Source organism: Drosophila virilis, chromosome 2 (genome assembly GCF_030788295.1).
Source record: "Drosophila virilis strain 15010-1051.87 chromosome 2, Dvir_AGI_RSII-ME, whole genome shotgun sequence".
Lineage (NCBI taxonomy): Eukaryota > Metazoa > Arthropoda > Insecta > Diptera > Drosophilidae > Drosophila > Drosophila virilis.
In genome coordinates, this window is record NC_091544.1 from 21,997,217 (window position 1) to 22,019,504 (window position 22,288).

At 40.1% G+C, this 22,288-nt stretch overlaps 13 protein-coding genes across 13 annotated transcripts; 6 read left to right on the plus strand and 7 right to left on the minus strand.

The window, feature by feature from the left end:
* Positions 1-5,472: 5,472 nt before the first annotated feature.
* On the minus strand, positions 5,473-5,941 carry LOC6637361 (histone H3). The gene has a single exon (XM_032432986.2). The coding sequence runs from the start codon at positions 5,912-5,914 to the stop codon at positions 5,504-5,506; it is 411 nt and encodes a 136-aa protein (XP_032288877.2). The 5' UTR covers positions 5,915-5,941; the 3' UTR covers positions 5,473-5,503.
* A 2,977-nt stretch (positions 5,942-8,918) lies between these two features.
* Positions 8,919-9,404, minus strand: LOC116649807 (histone H2A). Its single transcript, XM_032432942.2, has one exon. It carries the CDS (start codon positions 9,364-9,366, stop codon positions 8,992-8,994), a length of 375 nt encoding a protein of 124 aa, XP_032288833.1. The 5' UTR covers positions 9,367-9,404; the 3' UTR covers positions 8,919-8,991.
* Positions 9,405-9,577: 173 nt separating this feature from the next.
* LOC6630083 (histone H2B) lies at positions 9,578-10,036 on the plus strand. Its single transcript, XM_002053057.4, has one exon. The coding sequence runs from the start codon at positions 9,609-9,611 to the stop codon at positions 9,978-9,980; it is 372 nt and encodes a 123-aa protein (XP_002053093.1). The 5' UTR covers positions 9,578-9,608; the 3' UTR covers positions 9,981-10,036.
* A 443-nt stretch (positions 10,037-10,479) lies between these two features.
* Positions 10,480-10,990, minus strand: LOC138910930 (histone H3). The gene has a single exon (XM_070207138.1). It carries the CDS (start codon positions 10,939-10,941, stop codon positions 10,531-10,533), a length of 411 nt encoding a protein of 136 aa, XP_070063239.1. The 5' UTR covers positions 10,942-10,990; the 3' UTR covers positions 10,480-10,530.
* Positions 10,991-11,187: 197 nt separating this feature from the next.
* Positions 11,188-11,598, plus strand: LOC6637103 (histone H4). Its single transcript, XM_015168125.3, has one exon. The coding sequence runs from the start codon at positions 11,240-11,242 to the stop codon at positions 11,549-11,551; it is 312 nt and encodes a 103-aa protein (XP_015023611.2). The 5' UTR covers positions 11,188-11,239; the 3' UTR covers positions 11,552-11,598.
* A 691-nt stretch (positions 11,599-12,289) lies between these two features.
* LOC6637170 (histone H2A) lies at positions 12,290-12,793 on the minus strand. Its single transcript, XM_015168112.3, has one exon. It carries the CDS (start codon positions 12,738-12,740, stop codon positions 12,366-12,368), a length of 375 nt encoding a protein of 124 aa, XP_015023598.1. The 5' UTR covers positions 12,741-12,793; the 3' UTR covers positions 12,290-12,365.
* A 137-nt stretch (positions 12,794-12,930) lies between these two features.
* On the plus strand, positions 12,931-13,412 carry LOC116649812 (histone H2B). The gene has a single exon (XM_032432950.2). It carries the CDS (start codon positions 12,985-12,987, stop codon positions 13,354-13,356), a length of 372 nt encoding a protein of 123 aa, XP_032288841.1. The 5' UTR covers positions 12,931-12,984; the 3' UTR covers positions 13,357-13,412.
* A 651-nt stretch (positions 13,413-14,063) lies between these two features.
* Positions 14,064-14,571, minus strand: LOC6630108 (histone H3). The gene has a single exon (XM_032432987.2). The coding sequence runs from the start codon at positions 14,523-14,525 to the stop codon at positions 14,115-14,117; it is 411 nt and encodes a 136-aa protein (XP_032288878.2). The 5' UTR covers positions 14,526-14,571; the 3' UTR covers positions 14,064-14,114.
* Positions 14,572-14,771: 200 nt separating this feature from the next.
* On the plus strand, positions 14,772-15,182 carry LOC6630112 (histone H4). The gene has a single exon (XM_002053069.4). It carries the CDS (start codon positions 14,824-14,826, stop codon positions 15,133-15,135), a length of 312 nt encoding a protein of 103 aa, XP_002053105.1. The 5' UTR covers positions 14,772-14,823; the 3' UTR covers positions 15,136-15,182.
* A 1,338-nt stretch (positions 15,183-16,520) lies between these two features.
* LOC6630110 (histone H2B) lies at positions 16,521-16,978 on the plus strand. Its single transcript, XM_002053067.4, has one exon. The coding sequence runs from the start codon at positions 16,551-16,553 to the stop codon at positions 16,920-16,922; it is 372 nt and encodes a 123-aa protein (XP_002053103.1). The 5' UTR covers positions 16,521-16,550; the 3' UTR covers positions 16,923-16,978.
* Positions 16,979-17,407: 429 nt separating this feature from the next.
* On the minus strand, positions 17,408-18,284 carry LOC116649798 (histone H1.1). The gene has a single exon (XM_032432929.2). It carries the CDS (start codon positions 18,234-18,236, stop codon positions 17,484-17,486), a length of 753 nt encoding a protein of 250 aa, XP_032288820.1. The 5' UTR covers positions 18,237-18,284; the 3' UTR covers positions 17,408-17,483.
* A 1,019-nt stretch (positions 18,285-19,303) lies between these two features.
* Positions 19,304-19,800, minus strand: LOC138910932 (histone H3). Its single transcript, XM_070207148.1, has one exon. It carries the CDS (start codon positions 19,749-19,751, stop codon positions 19,341-19,343), a length of 411 nt encoding a protein of 136 aa, XP_070063249.1. The 5' UTR covers positions 19,752-19,800; the 3' UTR covers positions 19,304-19,340.
* A 197-nt stretch (positions 19,801-19,997) lies between these two features.
* LOC6637070 (histone H4) lies at positions 19,998-20,407 on the plus strand. The gene has a single exon (XM_002060449.4). The coding sequence runs from the start codon at positions 20,050-20,052 to the stop codon at positions 20,359-20,361; it is 312 nt and encodes a 103-aa protein (XP_002060485.1). The 5' UTR covers positions 19,998-20,049; the 3' UTR covers positions 20,362-20,407.
* Positions 20,408-22,288: the final 1,881 nt, after the last annotated feature.

Here is a 22,288-nt window from a genome sequence, read left to right on the forward strand (position 1 = left end):
TCGCGGATTAGCGATTGCTCTATGCCGTCTGGGCTGGCGACATAGAAAGAACGGGTCGTAAGGTAGCTTTGAATAATACGTGTAGTATTTGGGTTAAACCGGAAGGTACTGCTCATTTTGTATATGAGGCCGTTCGTCCAGACTGTATCGAAAGCTTTTTCGAAGTCAAGGGCACAGGCAATTGTAGCACGCTGTCTAGCGATGTTGCTAGATATAAAGGAATTTGCGACAGCTAATGGGTTGCTAATAGATAGGTTGTCTCTAAAACCAAACTGATAGGGCTTAAGTATTTGATGGGAGTCTAAGTGTTTTTTGATTTGTGCCATTAACATTTTTTCAAATAAGAGGCTAATAGCGGAGAGGATTGAGATTGGCCTGTACCCTTGTAGGCTTTGTGGTTTTGCTTTAGGTTTTAGTATGGGAGTTATTCTGCTGCATTTCCAGGCATTTGGGAAGTAGCCTGAATTAAAGCAATGATTGAAAATAACTGCTAGGTGTTTGAGGACTAACATATTGCAATGTTTTAGGAGGTAATTACTACTGCCATCTGGTCCCATGGTTTTTTTGCTATTTTTCAATTTGACCCACTCGAGAAGTTGCTTGGCGTTTGTGAAGCCAAGCTCTTCTGAGTTTTCCCAGTTGCCGTCTGCTCTTCGGCTGGGATCAAAGTTGACTATGTAGTTTGGTATGTGCAAGGGATTTTGTGCTATAGTGCCGACTCGCCTATTTATGCGGGCAGTGTGTTGCCTAAGCTCGGGGCTGCCATTAGACATGTCGTCATTCTGCTTATGAATTTGCTCGAATGACCACGCTAGGGCATTGACTTTTTCAAATTTCGACTTAATGACGGTGGAAACGTTAATGTCGATTTCATTATGCTCAGTGGCTGTTAGGTGGATGTCGTGTTTAAGCGGCTCGTCTGTTTGGTGGTTTGGGTTACTATGTCTTAGGGATTTTAAGCTTACCTTACTTGGCCTTATGTATTTCAGGCGGCTTTCTACATGTCGTAGGTTGCTAGTGTGGATATGACTATTGATTTGGATTGTGAGGTCGGAGATAAGGGATTTAAGCTGTGACTTTTCGTCAAATGACAGTGAGTGTTGGCGCCTAACGAGGTATCTTCTAATGATGCGCTTCTGCTTGATAAGACCAAGGCATTGTGCGCTTAATTTAACTGTATTATAGGGCTTGGATGGGTGTATAGTTCTTTTGGGGATGGCATCTGGCGAGTCCAGTGCAATATTAAGTGCGGTATTAAGTTCTTCAATGTGTGCGTCTATTTCTTGAGGGCTTAGGTTGGAAGATATCGTAATTGGTCTGAGATTTCTTAAGAGAACAGAGTTCCATATATCTGTGTTGATACTGTCGAATTTATAGACTTTTTTTGGATCGGTGCTTATAAGTGTATATTGGCCTAGTTGTATTTTTAGGGTTACCCCGAGATGATCTGATGGGAATTCATCTATTGTGTTGCAGAGGGAACTATGTTCTGTCTGGAGGTCTATAGAGCATATAAAGAAATCTATTGAGGATGGGTTGTTAGAGTTATTGGGACGACTAGGTTCTTTGGGGGGGCAAAGAACGAAGTTGGGTTGTCGTAGAAGCCAGGTTTGAAGGTTTTTACCGGCGTTATTTATGTGGGCTGGGCTATAGTGGGGCACATGCCAACTAGGGTGTTTGGCGTTTAGGTCGCAACCTATGATTATTTGGCAACCATTTCCAATATGGTGTAAAGAGTTGAATAGCGTATTCATGTCATTAGTAAGAAGCGGGTCTTTAGGGCGTTTGTATAATGAGACTGCTATAAAGCTTTGGGCGTTCCTGAGCGAGTCTTTGTATGAGAGTTTAATTGCTACGGCTTCGATATAGCATAGTGGCGGGATATCTACGCGTTCAAACTTTATGCCGTTTTTAATGCATATAGCGACGGACGTACCATCATTTTCAGGGTGGCGTTGCGCATGTCTTGTGTGGGTGGCTTTCACATTTTGCCTTATAAATTGGTATTGGGATAGCTTTGCGGTATTTCTGTTGCCTAGACGGTGCTCTGCTATGAGCATTATGTCTGGCCTATGTCTGTTTAGGAATTGGTCGAACTCATGCCTCTTCTGTAGTGAGATGAGTGAATTAACGTTTTGAAAGATACATTTAAGGGAGGTCATTTTTATTGTGCGATTTGGATAAGAAAGTCTAATAGTAGGGCTTGTTTTATTTTGCGAGCTTCTGACTCATCTTGGGCTTGGCTAGTGGGGTATTTTTTGGTGAGTTTCTGCATGATGTTTATACAGGTGAAAATATCTTTGCCAAAGGCTTGGACACTATCACTGTTGATGGTCTCAAGCGAGAGATTTGTTGTTTGTGGCTTTGGGGCCAGATTGTTAGCAAGATGCTTCTTTAGTGCCGGGTTGGTGACAACAATGTTTTTGGGGAGTTGTGGCTGACGGGAGTCGGGCCTTACCTCATCTGTTTTTTTGAAAAGTGAGGCGAATGGGACATTATTTTTAATTTTGCTGGCAGTAAATGCTGTAGTGGCTTTGGTAATTTTTTTTACATTTCTTTGTTCAGTGCTACTTCGCTTATTTTCAATTTTGGCGGTGATTACTACTCTGACCGGGCAGATTTTAGCATTTGCTGTGTGTTGACCCTTGCAGTTGACACATTGTGTTTTATTGTTTTCTGATGGGTTGTCAGTCTTTTTGATACTGCATTGCCCGGGGGCGTGGTCAGCAGTGCATTTGATGCATCTATACTGCATTTTGCAATTGCTTGCGACATGGCAATACCGTTGGCAGTTGTGGCATTGTTTTATTTTCCTTTCGGCTTTGAAGGCCTCAATTTTTATTTTGCAGTTAAGTAGACTTTTGATGGAGTATATTGTTTTGGCCCTTTCTGTTTTTTCCATTTGGACCAGCCAAAAGTTCTTTTTAAATGGTTTGACGCTAATGATTTTCAGGTCAGGGCAAGTTTCTTGTACTGCTATCTTAACTTCATCTTCTGTGAAGATTTGCTGAGGTAATTTTTTTATAACTATGGAGTAAGGCTTAAGTTCTTTGGGGGTGTAAGTATAGTAGCTTATTTGATTAAGGTCTAATAGTTTCTTAGTCTCTTGGAAATCTTCGAGGGTAAAGACATTGATATGGGTTCTATTTTTGTTGATTATATTAAGTCTAAAACGCTCATTTTTTATTATTTGTCGCAACATACCTGTCAGTTCCTTTGGATTCACATTATATGTCGCTATAATGGGTAGTTTTGACGTCTTGGTTTTCGTCTCTTTTGTTTTGGGTGGTCCAGGTAATTCCTTCCTGGGTTCAGTTGGGGCTATCGCGGTGGTTTCCTCTGGGTCATCATCGATGTCCATATCGTCAGCTACTTTTGGAGTGGCTGGTTTCTGGCCCTTTGATTTCTTGTTTTTCTTGGGCTTGGACGGGCCCAGTTCTGGGAACTCGTCGTCCTGCGTGGCTTCGTTCTCGTCTAGTTGGGAGAGAGCCGCAAATTTGTTGCCATCGAATGCCTTTGCCGTTGCTTGTATTTTTAGGTGTTTCAGCTGGTCTTGAATTCCTTGATGTTTCTTCGAAATTGCTCCTGACACGCTAGCAGAACCGGCTGCTTGTGCTCGGAGACGCATTAGCTCTTCCATAATTGAGTGGTATTCTGTGGATTTCATCCACACACCCTCAGTTGTTTCGAGATCGTCATCATTTTCCTGTATGTTATTGGTTTCGGCTTCCTCATCCGTATATTCATCATAGCTAAGCGATGATATCGATGAGGTGCGGCTGCGTTTACCACATGCGTTTTCTTGCTCGTTATTGAGATCAGCTTGTTGGTTATTGTATTTTGCACTTGCCATTTTGCTTTTCGTATACGGCGATTGATGCACTTTTCTTTGGTTTTTTAGGTGCAATGCCGACTTGCTTTTTTGCACTTTGCCACTACCGTCTATTTTAATTTTTCCGAAGTTTGCGATCGGGTCGCATTGTTTGTCACTTGTGGCCGTAATATTTATTTCTGTGTCCATATCACATATATCACTTTTGCCACTTTAGGTTTGATCATGCACTCGCGTTTGACGCGTATCCACACTCGCGTTTGACGCGTTTCCACACTCGCGTTTAACGCGGCTTCACAGTCACGAGTTCGACACGATTCCAAACTCGCGTTCAACGCGGCTTCACACAGTCACGTGTTCGACACGTTTCCAAACTCGCGTTCACTTTGACTTTAAGCAATCACAGGAGATGCGGACGTTGCAACTGCAGAATCAGACATTTCGTGCGCTTTACTTTACTTTTGTGAACTGAAAACACTATTTTGGTGTGAAAACAGAAATATACCAGGTCACCCGTTTGAGTGAGAATCGAGGAGGAGGGCTAAACGAGAATGTTTTTGGTATTGAACGTTTGTTACTCAATGCGTCGTCATTACATACTTGTTAAATGGTCGTTTACAAAAGTTTATATTTGGAAATCGTTCTTAATGTAAATTGGAATGGTTTGTGTAATATTCAAACAATACAATATAAATTATTTAGTGTATTTAACATGATTTTATGATTTTTAATTGCCTGTCAAAGTTCAACTTTGAGTCTTGGCGAAAAAGGTTATCGAGCAAAAAACACGATTATTATTAAAAATATAATGAAACTTGAAATATTTTTCATCTAAATACAATATTTAAACAATTCTTTAATCAAATTCAACTATTAATTTAAATATATCTTAAGTCTACTACTTTAAATATCTATTTAACATAACCCTTAGCTGTTAGAAACATGCCTGTTTACAATGAAATCAATATAAAAACGCTTCAGACAAATCTTATTTTGTCTTTAACAGTTAATATAAATTTAAAAAATTTAATATAAAAAAAAAGGAAATGGAAGATTATTCCACTTAGTAACACAAATTGTTATTATACTTGAAATTTAATTAATAAAATATCATGCGAAATCCATATGACATTTCTGTGTACCGAAACATCCATCAGACTCTTAGTTGATTTATTTTTGAAATTCAGAAATTATCTATTGGAGCACAATTGATTGATGAAAAATGACGTTTATTTACGGTGATGAGGCCCAAACCAAATGATGTATACAGCTATTCAGAAAATCATCTATACATATACATATATGGAATATAATGAAGGAATTTTCGGTTAAACCCAAAATATGTATGTGGATTTACCATTAAGATACATTGAGATAAATCCAATATTGTAATGCCCTGTTTGTTTATTGTCACATTGTATAAAGCTTTTTAATAAGATGATTTATTTGGCGACCTATCAATTGCATAATTGTTTCTTTGACTGGCTCGATGTCCGAGGTTTTTTTATTCCAGACAATATGAAAATCCAGTTTTGTTTTAAATTTTTACTTAGTATATTGATATTTAATTTAATATATTGATACGAAAATAAGAATCTCCTTGTTTAAAATATTTTGTGGTCCTGAAAAGGACCGATTTTTTTATATTTATGTATTAGAGACGAGGTAGACTTAAGCGCGCTCCCCACGAATACGTCTGGCCAGTTGAATGTCCTTGGGCATGATGGTGACACGCTTAGCGTGGATAGCACACAAATTTGTATCTTCGAATAGGCCAACTAGATAGGCTTCGCTAGCTTCCTGCAAGGCCATCACAGCCGAGCTCTGGAAACGTAAGTCGGTCTTGAAGTCTTGAGCAATTTCGCGTACTAAACGCTGGAACGGCAACTTGCGAATAAGCAGTTCTGTGCTCTTCTGGTAGCGACGAATTTCACGCAGGGCAACAGTGCCTGGCCTATAGCGATGAGGTTTCTTCACACCACCAGTTGCTGGAGCACTTTTACGTGCTGCCTTAGTAGCTAACTGTTTCCGAGGAGCCTTTCCTCCAGTTGATTTACGAGCAGTCTGCTTAGTACGAGCCATCTTTCTTTCACAATTCTAACTTCACACTGTCACTGTTAAAAACACAATTGGCATTCAAACAAATTAATCATCGATGGGTTGAATAATGGGTCAAATAATGTCCGATTTTGCAATTTCATACCATTTTTGACTCGTAAGGAGCAGTTCTATCGATTGTCATCAAAAAAAGGAAATCTAAAATTTTGACCCAAACCGACAAAATGGCAAGGGGTTACATCACGTTTTTCTCAAAATCGAGGTCGGTGCGAAAGTCGAAACTTTTTCGATGATTTTTTTTGAATAACTCGGGTAATAGCCCCGCGCGGAGATATGACGTTCCAAAACGACATAACTCCGCGCGGAGATATGACGTTCCAAAACGACATAACTCCCCGCGGATATGATATGACCTTCCAAATCATCACGTTCTTTTTTTTCAAAATCGAGGTCGGTGCGAAAGTCGAAACTTTTTCGATGATTTTTTTTTTAATATCTCGGGTAATTCCAAAACGACATAACTCCGCGCGGAGATATGACGTTCCAAAACGACATAACTCCCCGCGGATATGATATGAACTTCCAAATCATCACGTTCTTTTTTTTTCAAAATCGAGGTCGGTGCGAAAGTCGAAACTTTTTCGATGATTTTTTTTTGAATAACTCGGGTAATAGCCCCGCGCGGAGATATGACGTTCCAAAACGACATAACTCCGCGCGGAGATATGACGTTCCAAAACGACATAACTCCGCGCGGAGATATGACGTTCCAAAACGACATAACTCCGCGCGGAGATATGACGTTCCAAAACGACATAACTCCGCGCGGAGATATGGCGTTCCAAAACGACATAACTCCGCGCGGAGATATGACGTTCCAAAACAACATAACTCCCCGCGGATATGATATGACCTTCCAAATCATCACGTTCTTTTTTTTCAAAATCGAGGTCGGTGCGAAAGTCGAAACTCTTTCGATGATTTTTTTAATATCTCGGGTAATAGCCCCGCGCGGAGATATGACGTTCCAAAACGACATAACTCCGCGCGGAGATATGACGTTCCAAAACGACATAACTCCGCGCGGAGATATGACGTTCCAAAACGACATAACTCCCCGCGGATATGATATGACCTTCCAAATCATCACGTTCTTTTTTTTTCAAAATCGAGGTCGGTGCGAAAGTCGAAACTTTTTCGATAATTTTTTTTTTTTGATATCTCGGGTAATAGCCCCGCGCGGAGATATGACGTTCCAAAACGACATAACTCCGCGCGGAGATATGACGTTCCAAAACGACATAACTCCGCGCGGAGATATGACGTTCCAAAACGACATAACTCCGCGCGGAGATATGACGTTCCAAAACGACATAACTCCGCGCGGAGATATGACGTTCCAAAACGACATAACTCCCCGCGGATATGATATGAACTTCCAAATCATCACGTTCTTTTTTTTCAAAATCGAGGTCGGTGCGAAAGTCGAAACTCTTTCGATGATTTTTTTTTTAATATCTCGGGTAATAGCCCCGCGCGGAGATATGACGTTCCAAAACGACATAACTCCGCGCGGAGATATGACGTTCCAAAACGACATAACTCCGCGCGGAGATATGACGTTCCAAAACGACATAACTCCGCGCGGAGATATGACGTTCCAAAACGACATAACTCCCCGCGGATATGATATGACCTTCCAAATCATCACGTTCTTTTTTTTTCAAAATCGAAGTCGGTGCGAAAGTCGAAACTTTTTCGATAATTTTTTTTTTTGATATCTCGGGTAATAGCCCCGCGCGGAGATATGACGTTCCAAAACGACATAACTCCGCGCGGAGATATGACGTTCCAAAACGACATAACTCCGCGCGGAGATATGACGTTCCAAAACGACATAACTCCGCGCGGAGATATGACGTTCCAAAACGACATAACTCCGCGCGGAGATATGACGTTCCAAAACGACATAACTCCCCGCGGATATGATATGACCTTCCAAATCATCACGTTCTTTTTTTTCAAAATCGAGGTCGGTGCGAAAGTCGAAACTTTTTCGATGATTTTTTTTTGAATAACTCGGGTAATAGCCCCGCGCGGAGATATGACGTTCCAAAACAACATAACTCCGCGCGGAGATATGACGTTCCAAAACGACATAACTCCGCGCGGTGATATGGCCTTCCAAATCATCACGATTTTTTCAAAATCGAGGTCGGTGCGAAAATCGAAACTTTTTCGATGGAGATATGACGTTCCAAAGCGACATAACTCCCCGCGGATATGATATGACCTTCCAAATCATCACGTTTTTTTTGTTTCAAAATCGAGGTCGGGGCGAAAATCGAAACTTTTTCGATGATTATACCCTGAGCCCATTAAAAATGGGTATAAGGGTATATTGTACTTGTGGAAAATCCAAATTTATGTAACAGGCAGAAGGAAGCATCTCTGACCCCATAAAGTATATATACTCTTGATCAGCATCAATAGCCGAGTCGATCTAGCCATGTCCGTCTGCCTGTCCGTCCGTCTGTCCGTATGTATGAACGCAAGGATCTCAGAACCTATAAGAGCTTGAGAAATTTTAGATGTAGGTGCTCCTAGTGCCCGCGGAGATCGAGTTTGTTTCCGATAATCGATAACTTACTCCGTTTCCAAGCCAATCGATATCCTGTATTTTGGGGAATTTTGGTAAATAATAAGAGCTAGAGTCCCCAAACTTGACATATAGCTTCGAAAATAGAACATATATATGCATTTGATGTTGGAAGAAGAGTGTTCAGGGTGTCCTTTAGTCGGGAGCTCCCGACTAGAACCTCTTACCTGTCTTACATATTTATTTTGTGCTTGTTTTTAATCTATCACAAACAAACAACCACCGCATTGGATAAGGCAATATTGCACATTTTTATTGACTAGTACGGTGAATGTACTTTTGAGCTCTAAAATGTAGTTTGTATTGAATCGATTTCGGATACATTAGTGAATGAAAAGATAATCTCTTTTTTGACATTTTTGGTCGTCCTGAAAAGGACGTTTGGTTTCGAGTATTTACAAATGTATACGCTGTTTTTTTTTTTGTTTAGTGAACTAGCAAATTATGCCTTCTTTTCAGTCTTCTTGGGCAACAGAACTGCTTGGATGTTGGGCAAAACACCGCCCTGGGCAATGGTGACGCCCGAAAGCAGTTTGTTTAACTCCTCATCGTTACGAATGGCCAATTGCAAATGGCGAGGGATAATTCTAGTTTTCTTGTTGTCGCGTGCAGCATTGCCAGCCAACTCCAAAACTTCAGCGGCCAAATATTCCATAACGGCAGCCAAGTAGACAGGAGCACCGGCACCAACACGTTCAGCATAGTTGCCCTTACGAAGGAGGCGGTGAATACGACCAACGGGAAACTGAAGACCAGCACGGTTAGAACGCGACTTTGCCTTTCCCTTCACTTTTCCACCTTTACCGCGACCAGACATTTTCTTATTTTCTTTATTTCACTGTTTCACTGCTAGCACACAAATCGAATGTTATTGACATCAAACCTCACGACTATTGTATTTATACTTTTTTCAACTAACCACTTCTTCAGTTTAGAGTAGAGAGTTGAACGGGCTGTTAACATGAAAGCGTCGTTCGAAAAAAGTATAAATGCTAAGCAACTGTAGGGTGCCTGTCAAACATTTGTGGAGTGAATTAAAGTGAACGTTTGTGAATAATAATGCCGCCGAAAACAAGTGGGAAGGCAGCCAAAAAGGCTGGTAAGGCTCAGAAAAACATTACCAAGAATGACAAGAAGAAGAAGCGCAAGAGGAAGGAAAGCTACGCTATATACATTTACAAAGTGCTCAAGCAGGTCCACCCTGACACCGGCATTTCGTCAAAGGCGATGAGCATAATGAACAGCTTTGTTAACGACATTTTCGAGCGTATTGCTGCCGAGGCCTCCCGTTTGGCTCACTACAACAAACGCTCGACTATTACCAGTCGGGAAATCCAAACCGCAGTACGTCTTTTGCTGCCCGGCGAATTGGCCAAGCACGCTGTCAGTGAGGGAACAAAAGCAGTTACAAAGTACACCAGCTCCAAGTAAAATTCAGCTAGATGTGCATTGTACGGGAAGCAAACAAAAGCAAAAGGCCCTTTTCAGGGCCACAAATCTCTTTTTCAAGGAATTAAAAGTATTTTTAAATATCAGAATATTGTCCATATATAGATACATATTTCAGAAAATTAACATAGTAATCAAACAGTCGTCATCCTTATGAAATAAAAAAGATAACTAAATATCCGTTGGCTACAGCAGTGGATCAGTATTCCATACTATCCCGACTAGTAATATTTTTTGCAAATATCCAATAGCTCTTTTTTGCTATTCTAGCTGAAAATGTCTCAATAGGCAAACGCGTACAGTTTTTTTCGAGCATGATACTGCAAGTGAAATTCGGTGAGATAGAAAATATGTAATTTGTTTTTAGATTATTCCTATCACAGTGTTGTCTTTTTTGGTATGATGGACAGATTTTTGTACATTAAATTCAAGATGTATATAGGAAAATATCAATCTCTTTGTTTAAAATATTTTGTGGTCCTGAAAAGGACCGATTTTTTTTTTATATTTATGTATTAGAGACGAGGTAGACTTAAGCGCGCTCCCCACGAATACGTCTGGCCAGTTGAATGTCCTTGGGCATGATGGTGACACGCTTAGCGTGGATAGCACACAAATTTGTATCTTCGAATAGGCCAACTAGATAGGCTTCGCTAGCTTCCTGCAAGGCCATCACAGCCGAGCTCTGGAAACGTAAGTCGGTCTTGAAGTCTTGAGCAATTTCGCGTACTAAACGCTGGAACGGCAACTTGCGTATAAGCAGTTCCGTGCTCTTCTGGTAGCGACGAATTTCACGCAGGGCAACAGTGCCTGGCCTATAGCGATGAGGTTTCTTCACACCACCAGTTGCTGGAGCACTTTTACGTGCTGCCTTAGTAGCTAACTGTTTCCGAGGGGCCTTTCCTCCAGTTGATTTACGAGCAGTTTGCTTAGTACGAGCCATCTTTCTTTCACAATTCCAACTTCACACTGTCACTGTTAAAAACACAATAATCGTGCGTCTCGTTTGTGTATCGCTTATATAGAAAATGAGTGATAAGTTAGAAAGAGATCGATATATTCGCTGTTCGTCGCTTTGCCGAATATGTTACGAGGGTAGTGTGTGAGCGAGATGGAAATATTCTTGTACTCTTTCGAGTTTTGGATATTTTTGGTATAAATATAAGCGCTGCCCGAAGAGCTAGCATTAGTACCTCAGTGACATTCGTGGTGTTAAGTTAAATAAAAATATAAAGTGAAGAATGACTGGTCGTGGTAAAGGTGGCAAAGGCTTGGGTAAAGGCGGCGCCAAACGTCATCGCAAAGTGTTGCGTGATAATATCCAGGGCATCACGAAACCAGCTATCCGCCGTTTAGCTCGTCGTGGTGGCGTAAAACGTATTTCTGGTCTTATTTATGAGGAAACTCGTGGTGTTCTAAAAGTTTTCTTGGAAAATGTTATCCGTGATGCGGTCACATACACCGAACACGCTAAGAGGAAGACAGTCACAGCCATGGATGTCGTATATGCGCTGAAAAGACAAGGCCGTACCCTGTACGGTTTTGGCGGTTAAAAAGAAAATGTAGAATTTATGTTGACACCAATCGGTCCTTTTCAGGACCACCAATCCATTTTATTAAAAGAGATCAAAAACATTTAATTCAATTTAAATCAACCAGAATCACCGATCTTCGTTTGTTTGACATATTTTGTGCTTGTTTTGAATCTATCACAAACGTAAGACAATATTGCACAAATTTATTGACTAGCACACGATGACTGTACTTTTGACCTCTAGGATGTACCTTATATTATTGAATCGATTTTTGTTACCTTAGTGAATAAAAAGATAATCTCTTTTTTAACATTTTGGGTTGTCCTGAAAAGGACGCTTGGTTTCGACTATTTACAAATGTATACGCTGTTTTTTTTTTAGTTAAGTGAACTATCAAATTATGCCTTCTTTTCAGTCTTCTTGGGCAACAGAACTGCTTGGATTTTGGGTAAAACACCGCCCTGGGCAATGGTCAAGCTGTCAAACGTTTCTTCATCTAAGATTAAACTTCTCCCGACACTGCTCCAGCAATCGACCAGAATCACGGATCTTCGTTTGTTTCACATATTTTGTGCTTGTTTTTTATCTATCACCAACGTAAGACAACCGCATTCGATATGAAAATATTGCACATTTTTATTGACTAGTCGATGACTGTACTTTTGAGCTCTGACAAGCAAGTACTTTGTATTATTGAGTCGATTTCGGATACCTTATTGAATGAAAATATAATCTCTTTTTTAACATTTTTGGTCGTCCTGAAAAGGACGGTTGGTTTCGACTATTTACAAATGTATACGCTGTCTTTTTTTTAGTTTAGTGAACTATCAAATTATGCCTTCTTTTCAGTCTTCTTGGGCAACAGAACTGCTTGGATGTTGGGCAAAACACCGCCCTGGGCAATGGTGACGCCCGAAAGCAGTTTGTTTAACTCCTCATCGTTACGAATGGCCAATTGCAAATGGCGAGGGATAATTCTAGTTTTCTTGTTGTCGCGTGCAGCATTGCCAGCCAACTCCAAAACTTCAGCGGCCAAATATTCCATAACGGCAGCCAAGTAGACAGGAGCACCGGCACCTACACGTTCAGCATAGTTGCCCTTACGAAGGAGGCGGTGAATACGACCAACGGGAAACTGAAGACCAGCACGGTTAGAACGCGACTTTGCCTTTCCCTTCACTTTTCCACCTTTACCGCGACCAGACATTTTCTTATTTTCTTTATTTCACTGTTTCACTGCTTACACACAAATATCGATTGGTATTGACATCAAACCTCACGACTATTGTATTTATACTTTTTTCAACTAACCACTTCTTCAGTTTAGAGTAGAGAGTTGAACGGGCTGTTAACATGAAAGCGTCGTTCGAAAAAAGTATAAATGCTAAGCAACTGTAGGGTGTCTGTCAAACATTTGTGGAGTGAATTAAAGTGAACGTTTGTGAATAATAATGCCGCCGAAAACAAGTGGGAAGGCAGCCAAAAAGGCTGGTAAGGCTCAGAAAAACATTACCAAGAATGACAAGAAGAAGAAGCGCAAGAGGAAGGAAAGCTACGCTATCTACATTTACAAAGTGCTCAAGCAGGTCCACCCTGACACCGGCATTTCGTCAAAGGCGATGAGCATAATGAACAGCTTTGTTAACGACATTTTCGAGCGTATTGCTGCCGAGGCCTCCCGTTTGGCTCACTACAACAAACGCTCGACTATTACCAGTCGGGAAATCCAAACCGCAGTACGTCTTTTGCTGCCCGGCGAATTGGCCAAGCACGCTGTCAGTGAGGGAACAAAAGCAGTTACAAAGTACACCAGCTCCAAGTAAAATTCAGCTAGATGTGCATTGTACGGGAAGCAAACAAAAGCAAAAGGCCCTTTTCAGGGCCACAAATCTCTTTTTCAAGGAATTAAAAATATTTTTAAATATCAGAATATTGTCCATATATAGATACATATTTCAGAAAATTAACATAGTAATCAAACAGTCGTCATCCTTATGAAATAAAAAAGATAACTAAATATCCGTTGGCTACAGCAGTGGATCAGTATTCCATACTATCCCGACTAGTAATATTTTTTGCAAATATCCAATAGCTCTTTTTTGCTATTCTAGCTGAAAATGTCTCAATAGGCAAACGCGTACAGTTTTTTTCGAGCATGATACTGCAAGTGAAATTCGGTGAGATAGAAAATATGTAATTTGTTTTTAGATTATTCCTATCACAGTGTTGTCTTTTTTGGTATGATGGACAGATTTTTGTACATTAAATTCAAGATGTATATAGGAAAATATATCCAATAGCTCTTTTTTGCTATTCTAGCTGAAAATGTCTCAATAGGCAAACGCGTACAGTTTTTTTCGAGCATGATACTGCAAGTGAAATTCGGTGAGATAGAAAATATGTAATTTGTTTTTAGATTATTCCTATCACAGTGTTGTCTTTTTTGGTATGATGGACAGATTTTTGTACATTAAATTCAAGATGTATATAGGAAAATATCAATCTCTTTGTTTAAAATATTTTGTGGTCCTGAAAAGGACCGATTTTTTTTTTATATTTATGTATTAGAGACGAGGTAGACTTAAGCGCGCTCCCCACGAATACGTCTGGCCAGTTGAATGTCCTTGGGCATGATGGTGACACGCTTAGCGTGGATAGCACACAAATTTGTATCTTCGAATAGGCCAACTAGATAGGCTTCGCTAGCTTCCTGCAAGGCCATCACAGCCGAGCTCTGGAAACGTAAGTCGGTCTTGAAGTCTTGAGCAATTTCGCGTACTAAACGCTGGAACGGCAACTTGCGTATAAGCAGTTCCGTGCTCTTCTGGTAGCGACGAATTTCACGCAGGGCAACAGTGCCTGGCCTATAGCGATGAGGTTTCTTCACACCACCAGTTGCTGGAGCACTTTTACGTGCTGCCTTAGTAGCTAACTGTTTCCGAGGGGCCTTTCCTCCAGTTGATTTACGAGCAGTTTGCTTAGTACGAGCCATCTTTCTTTCACAATTCCAACTTCACACTGTCACTGTTAAAAACACAATAATCGTGCGTCTCGTTTGTGTATCGCTTATATAGAAAATGAGTGATAAGTTAGAAAGAGATCGATATATTCGCTGTTCGTTGCTTTGCCGAATATGTTACGAGGGTAGTGTGTGAGCGAGATGGAAATATTCTTGTACTCTTTCGAGTTTTGGATATTTTTGGTATAAATATAAGCGCTGCCCGAAGAGCTAGCATTAGTACCTCAGTGACATTCGTGGTGTTAAGTTAAATAAAAATATAAAGTGAAGAATGACTGGTCGTGGTAAAGGTGGCAAAGGCTTGGGTAAAGGCGGCGCCAAACGTCATCGCAAAGTGTTGCGTGATAATATCCAGGGCATCACGAAACCAGCTATCCGCCGTTTAGCTCGTCGTGGTGGCGTAAAACGTATTTCTGGTCTTATTTATGAGGAAACTCGTGGTGTTCTAAAAGTTTTCTTGGAAAATGTTATCCGTGATGCGGTCACATACACCGAACACGCTAAGAGGAAGACAGTCACAGCCATGGATGTCGTATATGCGCTGAAAAGACAAGGCCGTACCCTGTACGGTTTTGGCGGTTAAAAAGAAAATGTAGAATTTATGTTGACACCAATCGGTCCTTTTCAGGACCACCAATCCATTTTATTAAAAGAGATCAAAAACATTTAATTCAATTTAAATCAACCAGAATCACCGATCTTCGTTTGTTTGACATATTTTGTGCTTGTTTTGAATCTATCACAAACGTAAGACAATATTGCACAAATTTATTGACTAGCACACGATGACTGTACTTTTGACCTCTAGGATGTACCTTATATTATTGAATCGATTTTTGTTACCTTAGTGAATAAAAAGATAATCTCTTTTTTAACATTTTGGGTTGTCCTGAAAAGGACGCTTGGTTTCGACTATTTACAAATGTATACGCTGTTTTTTTTTTAGTTAAGTGAACTATCAAATTATGCCTTCTTTTCAGTCTTCTTGGGCAACAGAACTGCTTGGATTTTGGGTAAAACACCGCCCTGGGCAATGGTCAAGCTGTCAAACGTTTCTTCATCTAAGATTAAACTTCTCCCGACACTGCTCCAGCAATCGACCAGAATCACGGATCTTCGTTTGTTTCACATATTTTGTGCTTGTTTTTTATCTATCACCAACGTAAGACAACCGCATTCGATATGAAAATATTGCACATTTTTATTGACTAGTCGATGACTGTACTTTTGAGCTCTGACAAGCAAGTACTTTGTATTATTGAGTCGATTTCGGATACCTTATTGAATGAAAATATAATCTCTTTTTTAACATTTTTGGTCGTCCTGAAAAGGACGGTTGGTTTCGACTATTTACAAATGTATACGCTGTCTTTTTTTTAGTTTAGTGAACTATCAAATTATGCCTTCTTTTCAGTCTTCTTGGGCAACAGAACTGCTTGGATGTTGGGCAAAACACCGCCCTGGGCAATGGTGACGCCCGAAAGCAGTTTGTTTAACTCCTCATCGTTACGAATGGCCAATTGCAAATGGCGAGGGATAATTCTAGTTTTCTTGTTGTCGCGTGCAGCATTGCCAGCCAACTCCAAAACTTCAGCGGCCAAATATTCCATAACGGCAGCCAAGTAGACAGGAGCACCGGCACCTACACGTTCAGCATAGTTGCCCTTACGAAGGAGGCGGTGAATACGACCAACGGGAAACTGAAGACCAGCACGGTTAGAACGCGACTTTGCCTTTCCCTTCACTTTTCCACCTTTCTTATTTTCTTTATTTCACTGTTTCACTGCTTACACACAAATATCGATTGGTATTGACATCAAACCTCACGACTATTGTATTTATACTTTTTTCAACTAACCACTTCTTCAGTTTAGAGTAGAGAGTTGAACGGGCTGTTAACATGAAAGCGTCGTTCGAAAAAAGTATAAATGCTAAGCAACTGTAGGGTGCCTGTCAAACATTTGTGGATTGAATTAAAGTGAACGTTTGTGAATAATAATGCCGCCGAAAACAAGTGGGAAGGCAGCCAAAAAGGCTGGTAAGGCTCAGAAAAACATTACCAAGAATGACAAGAAGAAGAAGCGCAAGAGGAAGGAAAGCTACGCTATATACATTTACAAAGTGCTCAAGCAGGTCCACCCTGACACCGGCATTTCGTCAAAGGCGATGAGCATAATGAACAGCTTTGTTAACGACATTTTCGAGCGTATTGCTGCCGAGGCCTCCCGTTTGGCTCACTACAACAAACGCTCCACTATTACCAGTCGGGAAATCCAAACCGCAGTACGTCTTTTGCTGCCCGGTGAATTGGCCAAGCACGCTGTCAGTGAGGGAACAAAAGCAGTTACAAAGTACACCAGCTCCAAGTAAAATTCAGCTAGATGTGCATTGTACGGGAAGCAAACAAAAGCAAAAGGCCCTTTTCAGGGCCACAAATCTCTTTTTCAAAGAATTAAAAATATTTTTAAATATCAGAATAATATCTCATATGAATGTAAGCGTTCTTAAAACTTTTCTATTATTTTAAATATTAGACCCGAAATTTACACATTACACATTTCGTCTATGCGATCTTTTGAGGGGTGTTTAGATTGGATGAATATATTTCTTATAGGCAAGCGGCAAGTAATTTGATCAATACTTTTTTATAACAATGTTTTATTTTGCGGTGGAATGAATAAGGAAGGAAGGTATGAAGTACGTAATTTATTTATATGATATTTACAATTATAAGTTGAGAAGTCCAATCGGACTTAAATTAAGGCAGCGTATATGAGTAGACATGGCATTTATTATATTTGCTGATATAGACAAAAAGAAAAATTCTTTCTCTTAGAAAATCGTATTTGTAGCCCTTAAAAGGGCTTTGTAGGAAAACAAATTTCATTATTAGAAATTTGCATATGCTGACAAGCAGTTAGCAATTTCAAATTATTTCTTCGTTGCAGATGCAGTCTTCGCTTTTGGCTTCTTGACAGCAGTTTTCTTGGGGGTCGTAGCCGACACGACTTTTTTCGGTTTAGCACTTGTGGTCTTAGGTTTAGGGGTCTTTGGCTTTGTTGCGCTTGACTTAGCCTTTGCTGTTGTAGGCTTGGCCTTTATGGTTCCCGTTTTCTTCGCATCCTTAGCCTTTTCTTTGTCAGCCTTCTTTTTCTCAACATTTTTTTTGGCTGCTGCGGATTTTGATAGCTTTTTATCAGCGGCACCCGCTGCTTTCTTCGTGGTAGACGTACTACTCTTGCTTTTAGTTGCTGCTGCCGCCGAAGCATTTACCTTCTTGGTTTTCTTCTCGACAGCGGAGGCCTTTGGCTTGGCATCCTTGTTAGCGGATGCAGATAGTTTAAACGAACCAGAGGCACCCTTGCCCTTTGTTTGGATCAGCTTTCCATTCGCAACTGCATTCTTAAGGTACTTTTTAATGAACGGGGCTAGCTTCTGGGCATCGCACTTGTATGTAGCACCGATATATTTTTTAATTGCCAGAAGGGATGAGCCACCACGTTCCTTCAAATTTTTAATCGATGCATCTACCATTTGCTGAGTTGGTGGGTGCGATGGCGGAGCTGCTGTTGACTTCTTTGATTTTGGTGTGGCTGCTGCCTTTTTAGTAGACACCTTTTTCTCGCCTGAGGCTGCTTGGGCAATCACAGGAGATGCGGACGTTGCAACTGCAGAATCAGACATTTCGTGCGCTTTACTTTACTTTTGTGAACTGAAAACACTATTTCGGTGTGAAAACAGAAATATACCAGGTCACCCGTTTGAGTGAGAATCGAGGAGGAGGGCTGAACGAGAATGTTTTTGGTATTGAACGTTTGTTACTCAATGCGTCGTCATTACATACTTGTTAAATGGTCGTTTACAAAAGTATATACTTGGAAATCGTTCTTAATGTAAATTGGAATGGTTTGTTTAATATTCAAACAATACAATATAAATTATTTAGTGTATTTAACATGATTTTATGATTTTTAATTGCCTGTCAAAGTTCAACTTTGAGTCTTGGCGAAAAAGGTTATCGAGCAAAAAACACGATTATTATTAAAAATATAATGAAACTTGAAATATTTTTCATCTAAATACAATATTTAAACAATTCTTTAATCAAATTCAACTATTAATTTAAATATATCTTAAGTCTACTACTTTAAATATCTATTTAACATAACCCTTAGCTGTTAGAAACATGCCTGTTTACAATGAAATCAATATAAAAACGCTTCAGACAAATCTTATTTTGTCTTTAACAGTTAATATAAATTTAAAAAATTTAATATAAAAAAAAAGGAAATGGAAGATTATTCCACTTAGTAACACAAATTGTTATTATACTTGAAATTTAATTAATAAAATATCATGCGAAATCCATATGACATTTCTGTGTACCGAAACATCCATCAGACTCTTAGTTGATTTATTTTTGAAATTCAGAAATTATCTATTGGAGCACAATTGATTGATGAAAAATGACGTTTATTTACGGTGATGAGATAAATCCAATATTGTAATGCCCTATTTGTTTATTGTCACATTGTATAAAGCTTTTTAATAAGATGATTTATTTGGCGACCTATCAATTTCATAATTGTTTCTTTGACTGGCTCGATGTCTGAGGTTTTTTTATTCCAGACAATATGAAAATCCAGTTTTGTTTTAAATTTTTACTTAGTATATTGATATTTAATTTAATATATTGATACGAAAATAAGAATCTCCTTGTTTAAAATATTTTGTGGTCCTGAAAAGGACCGATTTTTTTTATATTTATGTATTAGAGACGAGGTAGACTTAAGCGCGCTCCCCACGAATACGTCTGGCCAGTTGAATGTCCTTGGGCATGATGGTGACACGCTTAGCGTGGATAGCACACAAATTTGTATCTTCGAATAGGCCAACTAGATAGGCTTCGCTAGCTTCCTGCAAGGCCATCACAGCCGAGCTCTGGAAACGTAAGTCGGTCTTGAAGTCTTGAGCAATTTCGCGTACTAAACGCTGGAACGGCAACTTGCGTATAAGCAGTTCCGTGCTCTTCTGGTAGCGACGAATTTCACGCAGGGCAACAGTGCCTGGCCTATAGCGATGAGGTTTCTTCACACCACCAGTTGCTGGAGCACTTTTACGTGCTGCCTTAGTAGCTAACTGTTTCCGAGGGGCCTTTCCTCCAGTTGATTTACGAGCAGTTTGCTTAGTACGAGCCATCTTTCTTTCACAATTCCAACTTCACACTGTCACTGTTAAAAACACAATAATCGTGCGTCTCGTTTGTGTATCGCTTATATAGAAAATGAGTGATAAGTTAGAAAGAGATCGATATATTCGCTGTTCGTCGCTTTGCCGAATATGTTACGAGGGTAGTGTGTGAGCGAGATGGAAATATTCTTGTACTCTTTCGAGTTTTGGATATTTTTGGTATAAATATAAGCGCTGCCCGAAGAGCTAGCATTAGTACCTCAGTGACATTCGTGGTGTTAAGTTAAATAAAAATATAAAGTGAAGAATGACTGGTCGTGGTAAAGGTGGCAAAGGCTTGGGTAAAGGCGGCGCCAAACGTCATCGCAAAGTGTTGCGTGATAATATCCAGGGCATCACGAAACCAGCTATCCGCCGTTTAGCTCGTCGTGGTGGCGTAAAACGTATTTCTGGTCTTATTTATGAGGAAACTCGTGGTGTTCTAAAAGTTTTCTTGGAAAATGTTATCCGTGATGCGGTCACATACACCGAACACGCTAAGAGGAAGACAGTCACAGCCATGGATGTCGTATATGCGCTGAAAAGACAAGGCCGTACCCTGTACGGTTTTGGCGGTTAAAAAGAAAATGTAGAATTTATGTTGACACAATCGGTCCTTTTCAGGACCACCAATCCGTTTCATTAAGAGATAAAAAATATTAATTATTCAACACTAACGAAACGTGATGCTGTCAAGCGTCTCCATCTCAGATTCCGAGATCGACCGTGATCACAGATGTTCGTTTTTTAAACCCTGAACCCATTAAAAATGGACACAAGGGTATATTGTATTTGTGCAAAATCCAAATGTATGTAACAGGCAGAAGGAAGCATCTCCGACCCCATAAAGTATATATATTCTTGATCAGCATCAATAGCCGAGTCGATCTAGCCATGTCAGTCTGTCCGTCCGTCCATATGTATGAACGCAAGGATCTCAGAACATATAAGAGCTATAGACTTGACATTTTAGATGTAGGTGCTCCTAGTTCCTGCGCAGATCGAGTCGGTGCGAAAATGGAAATATTTTCGATGGAGATATGACGTTCCAAAACGACAGAACTCCACGCGGAGATATGACCTTCCAAATCATCACGATTTTTTTCAAAATCGAGGTCGGTGCGAAAATCGAAACTTTTTCGATGGAGATATGACGTTTCAGAACGACATAATTCCGCGCGGATATGATATGACTTTCCAAATCATCACGTTTTTTTTTTTAAATCGAGGTCGGTGCGAAAATCGAAACTTTTTCGATGGAGATATGACGTTCCAAAACGATATAACTCCGCGCGGATATGATATGACCTTCCAAATCATCACGTTTTTTTTTCAAAATCGAGGTCGGTGCGAAAATCGAAGCTTTTTCGATGATTTTTTTTTTAATATCTAGGGTAAATAATGTCTGATTTTAAAATGTTATACCTTTTTGAATGCGTACGGATACCTACCATCAATTGGCATTCAAACAAATCAATCATCGATGGGTTGAATAATGGGTCAAATAATGTCCGATTTTGCAATTTCATACCATTTTTGACTCGTAAGGAGCAGTTCTATCGATTGTCATCAAAAAAAGGAAATCTAAAATTTTGACCCAAACCGACTAAATGGCAAGAGGTTACATCACGTTTTTTTCAAAATCGAGGTCGGTGCGAAAGTCGAAACTTTTTCGATGATTTTTTTTTTAATATCTCGGGTAATTCCAAAACGACATAACTCCGCGCGGAGATATGACGTTCCAAAACGACATAACTCCCCGCGGATATGATATGAACTTCCAAATCATCACGTTCTTTTTTTTCAAAATCGAGGTCGGTGCGAAAGTCGAAACTTTTTCGATGATTTTTTTTTGAATAACTCGGGTAATAGCCCCGCGCGGAGATATGACGTTCCAAAACGACATAACTCCGCGCGGAGATATGACGTTCCAAAACGACATAACTCCGCGCGGAGATATGACGTTCCAAAACGACATAACTCCGCGCGGAGATATGACGTTCCAAAACGACATAACTCCGCGCGGAGATATGACGTTCCAAAACAACATAACTCCCCGCGGATATGATATGACCTTCCAAATCATCACGTTCTTTTTTTCAAAATCGAGGTCGGTGCGAAAGTCGAAACTCTTTCGATGATTTTTTTTTTAATATCTCGGGTAATAGCCCCGCGCGGAGATATGACGTTCCAAAACGACATAACTCCGCGCGGAGATATGACGTTCCAAAACGACATAACTCCGCGCGGAGATATGACGTTCCAAAACGACATAACTCCCCGCGGATATGATATGACCTTCCAAATCATCACGTTCTTTTTTTTTCAAAATCGAGGTCGGTGCGAAAGTCGAAACTTTTTCGATAATTTTTTTTTTGATATCTCGGGTAATAGCCCCGCGCGGAGATATGACGTTCCAAAACGACATAACTCCGCGCGGAGATATGACGTTCCAAAACGACATAACTCCGCGCGGAGATATGACGTTCCAAAACGACATAACTCCG